This window comes from Zootoca vivipara, chromosome 6 (assembly GCF_965207765.1).
Source record: "Zootoca vivipara chromosome 6, rZooViv2.hap1.1, whole genome shotgun sequence".
NCBI lineage: Eukaryota > Metazoa > Chordata > Lepidosauria > Squamata > Lacertidae > Zootoca > Zootoca vivipara.
In genome coordinates, this window is record NC_142589.1 from 63,705,208 (window position 1) to 63,714,240 (window position 9,033).

At 45.5% G+C, this 9,033-nt stretch overlaps 1 protein-coding gene across 1 annotated transcript; it reads right to left on the reverse strand.

Moving 5' to 3' along the window:
• Positions 1–1,987: 1,987 nt before the first annotated feature.
• Positions 1,988–5,196, reverse strand: ID3 (inhibitor of DNA binding 3). Its single transcript, XM_035120713.3, has 3 exons — positions 4,725–5,196; positions 3,617–3,686; positions 1,988–2,839 (listed from the first exon to the last, which is right to left on the reverse strand). The coding sequence occupies exons 1-2, from the start codon at positions 5,049–5,051 to the stop codon at positions 3,630–3,632; spliced, it is 384 nt and encodes a 127-aa protein (XP_034976604.1). The 5' UTR covers positions 5,052–5,196; the 3' UTR covers positions 1,988–2,839; positions 3,617–3,629.
• Positions 5,197–9,033: the final 3,837 nt, after the last annotated feature.

A 9,033-nucleotide genomic window follows, 5' to 3' on the forward strand; every position in this document is an offset into this window, starting at 1 on the left:
GTTACAGCAGAGCAGGTATTCCACCTCAAAACTCTTATAACTCTGCAAGGACTAACTGAAAGGCCACTGGTAAAGGCTGCAACACTTACCTGGCTGCACTTACCTGGGAGTAAATTTGGATTACCTGAGTAATCGTAATGAGCTGCAATATCCCCCATTTTACAGGTGAGCAATACCAAGGCTAAGTGATTAACAGAACATCAGCCATCCCAGAGATTTTTTTTTTTAAAAAAACAAGACCCTATTGTTCAACCTGTCAAGAGTCATAAACTTAAGCAGATTCCCTGTAAATCGGAGAAGTCTACCAGCAGATCCCAGTCTACCCTCTTGATATATACCAGACATGTTAAACTCCCAAGAGACTGCGATCTACTCTCACTATAAAAAAAACTGGCAGTGATCTACCCATTGGATTGACCAAACCTGTTGAGGTTTTTCAGGGAAGACCCAAAGTTGTTGAGCATTTTTTTGGGGGATCAACCAGGATCACGTGCTCAAACAGGATCGCCCAGAGATCAACCGGTAGATCGCGATCGACAGGTTGGACATCCCTGATATATACAATCCCTACCGTACTGAAATTGGAGTGACCTGCTCAGCACTAATCACTGAATGTTAGCTAAGCAGAGGTTGGAACAAAAGATCTCTTTGCACAACTGACCATCCTGGCTTCATAATATACTGTGACTCCAGAGACTCACAAGCATATCAGGTACAAGTACTGGTTGGATGATACTGTATTTTTTTAATTGAAAAAACAACCCACCCCACCTTAAGCAATCATGTGCACCACAGAGAGCACTTTGACTTCCAATGACCTAAGTGTTGCAGAGGTATGCTTTGCATTGGCCTGTGCCAGCAAGACAATCAGGCTAAGACTGGCAGCGGCTCAGCGGAAGAAGTGCAATGCTGTAGATCAGTAACTGCCAGCCGCTTTGCCAAACAGCTTTCAACTAGGTGTAAATTCCCAGCCTGCAACTGGCAACTTCCTTGGGATCTTGCTCAGCTTTGCTATTTGAGCATGGGAGAATGATTTACTAGTTCAAACTAGGATTTTTTTGTTGGAGGGGGGGGCACAGTGGAATTCACCCCTACACCCCCAAGAGAAACTCCTTTCCTTTACAGAGGCTGTATTATTAAGTTTTACCCATGCATAGGTAGAGGACAGAAGCAAAGAAATACAATGTTGACGTCTGGAGTGCATGTGTTAAAAGTGGTCAAATGCAACTGCCTAGTATGTCCATGCTGCAGATGCAACGACTGAGGCAAAGACCCAATTGCTGTCTTAAGGCTACCTAGCGAGTTCAGAGATTCAAACCAGGGACCTCATGATAGCTTCTTTTTTCATCACCCAACACCAGCTCAAGAGTGCCTTTTATGCTTGCTTGTTAACACTTCTCACTCTGTTTTAACTCACCCACATCAAGAGTTCTGGATTAAATATGAATTATGGAAACTGTAGTCGTTTATAGTATAATGTTGCTTCCACAAGCCATGACTATAATATCCCTCCCAGCTGTGTTAATTGTGCTTCCCAACTGCACCCCAAAAATATTGGTGCCGTAAGCAACTATGTGGGTGGTTCATGGAGCTGGTACAGCCCTGAGTTTGTCCCATTTCCACACAACTCCATTAGAATGGCATCTCTGTTGAGCACCAGCTGTGTCAGCAACTCCCTAACAGTTTCAGTGGAGAACATGCAGATCACCTTCGGTTGCAGTGCACACAAGCGATTATAATCTGTAGGATCTTCAGATCAGCCACACCAACCTGGTGGGAGTCCCATTTTGGGGACTACAAATCCCATCAGCCCCAGCAAACACAACCAGACTGGCCAGAGCTGATGGGAGTTGTAGTCCAATTTTTTTTGGAGGCCACCAGGTCGGGCCAGGGCTGGCTCAGAATACCTCAAGTGTTTATAAAGAGATGTGAAAGGTGGTGGTGGTGGTTTAAGAAGTTTTATCCCCCTCCCAAAAAAGTTTTCAGATTTTTTTTTTAGAAAAACCAGCTTAAAATTTATTATGTAAGAAACTTTTATAAAAAGTTTTTTTTAAACCAAAGGAAGTACAATTCATGGATGCAGAAATTAACCTTCCTGCCAAAAAAAGGTACATGTGTTCTCTCTATTATAGAGTTCAACAATAAAAACCATGAGGCGAAACAGCCCCAAGACACCTCAATTTTCATGTTCTTGAAAGTCCCCTTCCACCCCCCCAAAAAAATTGATGTTAAAAAACTATAATCCAAAATATACATACAAGCTGCATATCTGCAAAGTTTTTTTTGTGTTGCCCTTTTTTCTGAGCAAACGGCAGATCAGTCCACATTTGTCACAAGCTGTTGCAATGTTGGAAGTGTGCGATTTCACTAAGAAATCTCCTGACCAGGATCAACGAAGAATCTGATGGCTCAGAGCTTTTCTTTTTTAAAAAAATCCGTCCCAACACACACACACATACACACACAAACCCCACAAAGTTTCTTCTTGTGCAATACAGCAATCCGATAGTTAAATCTGAGAGTGGATTAAAAGGTGGGCTTGCTTTCAACCCGCCCGCCCCCCTCCTCTGGCCTGCAAATTTTGTTTTCAGGCAGTTGGAAGAGAACAACAGATTGAGGGCAGAAAGTTTGTTTCTGGAAGACCAGTCAAGGCATCTGAAACTGCCCGGCAAGACCCATGTTTCACAGTTTATCTGGAAAATAATGGAGGTCTCTTCCATTACTGGATGCACGGGGTTAAAACATCTGATCCTTTCCCCAGTCAAAGTCTTTTTCTCTCTCTTCTTCTATCTTCTGTCTCACTGGAGAGAACCAAGTGTCAGGATCCCACACCTGCAGTCTGAAAAAAGGGGGAGGGAGGGGGAGGAGGAGGCGGGAGAGAAAGACATGTCAGTTTCAGCAACAGATCAGAGGCAGGTCTGCAGACATCCTGGCGCCAGAGAGGAAGCTTCTATTTACCTCCAGCTGATAAGGAATCAGGAGCCAACACTCAAGCTGGAGGTTTGCTAATTGGCACCAAAAATCTAGGGGAAGAGGGTGGAGGGGGGGGGAAGAGAATGAAATGGACCCTTATGTTTTCTAACTTTCTGCAGATGTATCTAAAATTACAGATTCAAAAGGAGGGGACAAACTCTTTAGTGGTGTCTTCCAGACTTAAAAAAAAAGAAAGAAAATAAAGAGGGGAGAGAAGAGAAGAGAGGGAGAGAGAGAGAGAGAGAAGAAGAGTGCCTCTTGATTCACTGATTTCAACAGGGCTGTTTAAGCAGCTGCAGAGACTTAAAGCTATAAAAAGAATGACATTGTAAAAATAATGACTCCATTTACAGGCAAAAGCATGGAGGCATCCGAGGCTGCTGCCTTATTGCCAAGCAGTGACAAGGGGATCTAAAGACCACAATCTATTCCAGGGAGGGCAGTCAAGTAGGACTACTCTGGAGTAAACACTGGGTTGCAAATCTAGATTTCTAGACTGACTATAGGGTTTTTAAAAATATATTTTGGTTGTGTGTGGGGTTTTTTTTAAAAAAACAAAACAAAACAAAACCCTGCTTGATGACCAGGGAGGTGTCTTGCTGGTTGAGATCGGGGATTGGGGGGGGTATTTCTTGGCTGTTACCTGTTTTAAGAGGTTAGTGGCAGAGATTCCTCTCCTCTTTTGAGCAAAGTTCTGATGCCAGTTCTGCAGCCTATAGGAGAAGGGGAGAGAAGCGTTAAGGATATACTGATTCACAGTTTAATATACACCACATGATACAAAAAAATAAAGATTGGGAACAGTGAGTAGTCTGAGAATGGGTTTGCTGCACACAGGACGATGATGATCCTATTGACTTTTCAGTGGGATTTCTGCTGAGCAACACCTATTGCAATGCAAGCCTAGCCTAGTCTGACAGTGCAAGCCTAGCCTAGTCAGAAGTCCCACTATGCTCAACAGGATTTACTCCCAGGAAAATGCCTCGGATTGGAGCCTGAATGGACAGTAGTGCCAATTCAATTTTCATCAAATGTGTTTAGTATTGGGTCCTTAGGATCAGAACCCAAGATTGTTTTCCAGGATCCTGCTCAAGTAGTCCCACTGAAACTGGCAAGCTTACTCCACACCTGGAATGGGGTTGTGAATGGCTGCATTTTTCTGACCAGGAAAAGGAAAGAAAAAGCTTTTCACAAGTTCACAGCTCAATCCTCTACGCACCTACTCGGAAGCAAGTCTCATTGGGTTTAATAGTGCCTTAAACCCAATTTATGATCCCAAGCACTTTATTACGATTAACACACACACACACCCCGAACAAATAAGTACAGCGGATCTTCTTTTGGAGGTAAAACGTTTAGGATTGCAGTTTAGACCCCGTTGAAGGCGCAGCTGTCAACGGAACCTAAAGCATCCATAAATCCCTCCCTCCCAACGCATATGGCAGAGCAGAGCCCAGCAAGTACTCCTGCAGCCGTTCGCAAAAGGACTCCACAGCCTTACATGCGTGTAGTTTTTGCTCAAGGCTGGATAGCGCAAAGGACGGATTATCTCGCGACCCACTTCAATTTGCCTTACAGCGCTCTGCGGATCGCAGGCAGGACGCGGCTCCCGCTGGCGCCCGTTAGATCATCACTTTACCCATAACCCAAATTAGCCTAGTCTATAGTAACAGCGTTTTCCCTGGCTCCCCCTCCCCTCAACCTTGTGTGCGCGCACGGAGGCTTCTTCCTTCTAAGGGGAATCTCCTTACTTTTAAAGAGAGTAGGGAAGTCTCGGCTGCGGACGGATCTTGCCCCTTCTTCGCCTGCTCCTCCAGCACGATCTGCAGGTCAAAGATATAGTCGATGACGTGCTGCAAGATTTCCACTTGGCTGACTTTGGTGCCTTGCGGGATCCCCGGCACCAGCTCGCGTAGCTTGGAATAGCAGTCGTTCATGTCGTAAAGGATGTTCATAGGCTCCTCCAAAGCCGGGCTCTTGTTGTTCGTTCCCCGGGTGATGGCGAGGCTCTGATCGGAGAGGCAGCACACGGCTTCGTAGCAGCTCCTGACTGATCTGACGGGGCTGATTGCTTTCATGGCCGCAAAGGAGGAGACACCAGCAGGGATTTGCAGAAGGGCAAGGTTTCCTTCCTTAAGGCGGAGAAAGCAAGCCGGAGTTCGATACTGCCACTTGCTTGCCGGCCTGGTTAATTCTCTATTGTGCACACACAGAAGATGCTTCTCTTTGCGAAAAAGCGAGGGCTGTCACCCCGCTCAGCTCTTATAGCCGATCGTGAGCGCTCAGGCCGGCCCCTTATGTAAATGAGCTGCCGCGTTCCCCCTCCCACTCCCCCTCGCTCTGATGACAGCGAAAATGTTGGAATGGAACATTTACAAGATGGTTAAACTGCAAAACAGGTTTCTATTGGCTTCGGCTGACACCGAATAGCAGAGGACATCAAAGGAATGAGGAAGCTCTGATTACAAAGAGGGAGGGGCCAGCTATCAAAAGCGCTTCCTTCTTTCCCTCCCCCTTTCGCGCTCTCTATTCCATTCAATTAAGCAGAGTTAAATTCGAAATGTGTGCAATTCGCCTTGTCCGATTTAATTCTTATATTTGGGTATGATTATTAGTCTTATAAGGGGGGGGGAAGGGAGGGAGAGCTATTGTGCCGAGAAGAAAGGGGCACATTTTGCTATTACTGCTTTTCTGCCTTCGCCCAGCCCTTAAAACGTTCAGGAGCCATAAAGCCCATCACGGCAGAGAAATTTCCCAAGGTTTTAGATTTTTTCCCCCTCCTCCTCTTCAGGGTTTGGGGGAGGGAATCTTGTAAGGACTTAGTGCCGCCTTGTTCCTCAATTTGCTACTCATATGACCTCCAGACTTTCTGGCGTCAGGAATTATCTTGTGACCAAGTTTAAAAAAAAAATTAATTGCGGGAAAGCTGAGGCTACGATGGAGAAAGCAGATTTGAGCCAGCAATAATGGTAGTGAAATGTGTGTGAGGGAAGGGGGGTGGGGTGGCGGAGGAGATTATGGGGAAATTACTTACAAGTCATAATTTACTTGATAAACAAATAAATAGGCGCACAAAAATCCAGGCAAGGTATTGCTAAGATATTTTAGGACAACAGGATTATTTTTTTGCATTGAAAAGAAAAAGCGGGCAGGAGAGAGGAACTTTGGCCCCTCTGAATTCCCTGTCCTACATACCTGAACAATAAATGTGTTTGGGAACCCATTAAATAGGCTATAGTCCTGTGCACATTGGCATGGAAGTAAATCTCATAGGGGCTTATTTCCGAGTAGACAGGTATAGATAGAGAGAGGTGCTTTTAAATCTGCTTTTCACTTTAACTGTTGATTTTAATCATATTTTTAAATACATGTTTTAAACTTTTTCTTACTTGACTATTTTAACTCTCTTGTTGACCATGAGGAGCTGCTATTTACAATCAAGTGCTATATAGCTTCTGTTAAATAAAATAAATAAAAGGATGGTGCCTTGTGAATATATTGGGTTGTACCAGTCAGTGGGACTTGGGTCACAATGAATTTGAGACTCACAGAATTGTAGAATTGTAGAGTTGAAAGGTGACCCCAAGGGCCATCTAGTCCAACCCCCCTGCAATGCAGGAATCCCAGCTAAAGCATCCAGGACAGATGGCCATCATGAGTTTTCAACAGAACAAGCAGGTCCAACGGGGCATTATGTGGGAATCTGCATCAACAGCTGTTCCACCTTGCACAAGCTCATGCAAATCTTTTCACCAGGCACCCAAGTGAGTCAAATTAAGATGTACACACCATACATTTAAAGCTCCCTGCCCCACATTTTTTTCCTGGGAATTGTAGTTTATACCCCATAGAGTTATAACTCCCAGCACCCTATTCTCCTCACAGACCTACAATTCCCTGAGAAGAGGGATTCATTGTTAAACCACTTGGGTAACTGTAGCTCTGGGAGGAGAATAAGGGTCTCCTAACAACATTCGGTGCCCTTAACAAAGTACAGCTCCCAAATTTCTCGGGACTGTTTAACGTGCTTTAGACGCTTTTGCTGAGATTCCCGCATTGCAAGAGGTTAGACTAGAAGACCTTTGGGGCCCCATCCAGCTTTACAATTCTATGATTCTAAGTGGTTTCACACTGCTTTAAATGCATGGGATCAATGCGGCCTCACTTGAAAGCCCACTATTGCAAGGAATTAAGGATGGGGAAGCCTTTATCGACTCTCAGACCATTGTCCCTGACCATTGGCCATGGTGACTGGGTCTGATGAGAGTTGGAGTCCAACAACATCTGGAGGGCCACAAGGAGCATTGGGACAGACAGTGCGGGCCATGTGGGGCAGATCAGCAAATTATGCCAGCCCCTGAAGCTGAGATACACAGCACCTAGGGCGGGCCAGGCACCTTCTAACATTTACATGCGATGGGGAATTTTACAGGTAGGTAGCCGTGTTGGTCTGACGCAGTCAAAATAGAAATAAAAAATCCTTCCAGTAGCACCTTAGAGACCAACTAAGTTTGTCATAGGTATGAGCTTTCGTGTGCATGCACACTTCTTCAGATACACAATTTTAGTAGGTGTTGTTCATTTACAAGCGTGACTTGCTGAAATAGCAATGGTTAAAAGATGCAAGATCCTTGTCCCATTTGCATCAGGCCACCCTCATAGGGTCCAAGGCTAGCCATGTTGAGGGAGAAAAACTTAAAGCTGAAAATTGGGAGGATCCAGCAGAGACAAGAGAAAAGCCATTCTTCTCACAGTGCGTTGCTAAACTATGGAACTCACTTCCACAGGAAGTAGTGATGGCCACCAACTTGGATAGACATCAAAGAGAATTAGATAAATTCGTGGAGGAGGATGCTACTAGCCATGACAACTACATTATTCTTTCGCTATCGGAGATGGTCTGCCCTGGAATGTGGGCTGCTGTGCTCAGATCCTGCTTTTAGGCTTTCCATAGGCATCTGGTTGGCCACTGTGAGAACCAGGTGCTGATCCGTCAGGCTCTTCTTATGTTCCCAAACCCCTCAAAACACCTTCCATGGGATAAAAATACAGGCGGTGACCATTTTGCACATGTCCAATTGACGTGCAACTGCTGATGCACATGTTGCTTTTGGCCCCAGAAGGGGGCAGAACGGGGTGGGGGTGGAATGAGCTTACATGTGACCGCTGATGCACACAATGACACAGATGATGCAACCCTCATGCAAATGGGGAGTTGCATGCACAACAACAATAATAGTTTGCCCGTCTTGACACCCAAGAGCAGCTACCTGAGGCCACCACCTCACCATACCTAATGGTAGGTGGATTCAGATACACATTTTGAACAATGAGCAGACCCTGCATCAAGTCAGAGGGTGGAGGGCAGAGGAGGAGGAGGAGGAGGAGGAGGAGGAGGAGGAGAAGGAGAAGGAGAAGGAGAAGAAGAAGAAGAAGAAGAAGAAGAAGAAGAAGAAGAAGAAGAAGAAGAAGAAGAAGAAGAAGAAGCCGCTTGCGTGGGCATTCACCCAGAAAAGTGGTCTCAACAATAAATGCAGTAAATGCCAGGATTTGTCACTTGGGAGATAGTGAGAAGCAAAACTCCCTACATTAGGAATCAGGAACATTTTTACAGCCTTCCACTTTTGGGAAGGCCACATGGCAGTGGAGGCAAAGGTGCAGGGAGCCATGATAGTAAATTTTAACTTTGTACAGTAGGCTAGTTTCCACAAATGTTTTATCCAGGCAAAGAAGCAGTCATCATTTGAGTTCAAGGACACATTCCAGCCAGGCAAAAGCACTCCAGGGGGATGTGAAGCAAGGCTGGTGATGGGGTTTGGTCTGGAGGAAGTGGATGTAGCAGAAGAGAGGGGCGGCCTGGAGTCCTGGGTTTGGATCTTTGGTTTGGATTTTGTATTTACCTCTTTGTGGCTGACCCTGCTTAATCCTAACTGAACAGAGCAGCAGCATCCTTGGTACTGAAGTGTAAGTATAAGCACTGGGAAGCTGAGCAGCAGAGCCAGGCTAGGCTCCATCAGGGCTCCTCTCCCCTCAGCTGTCACCTGGGGGCAGCCATTTTCA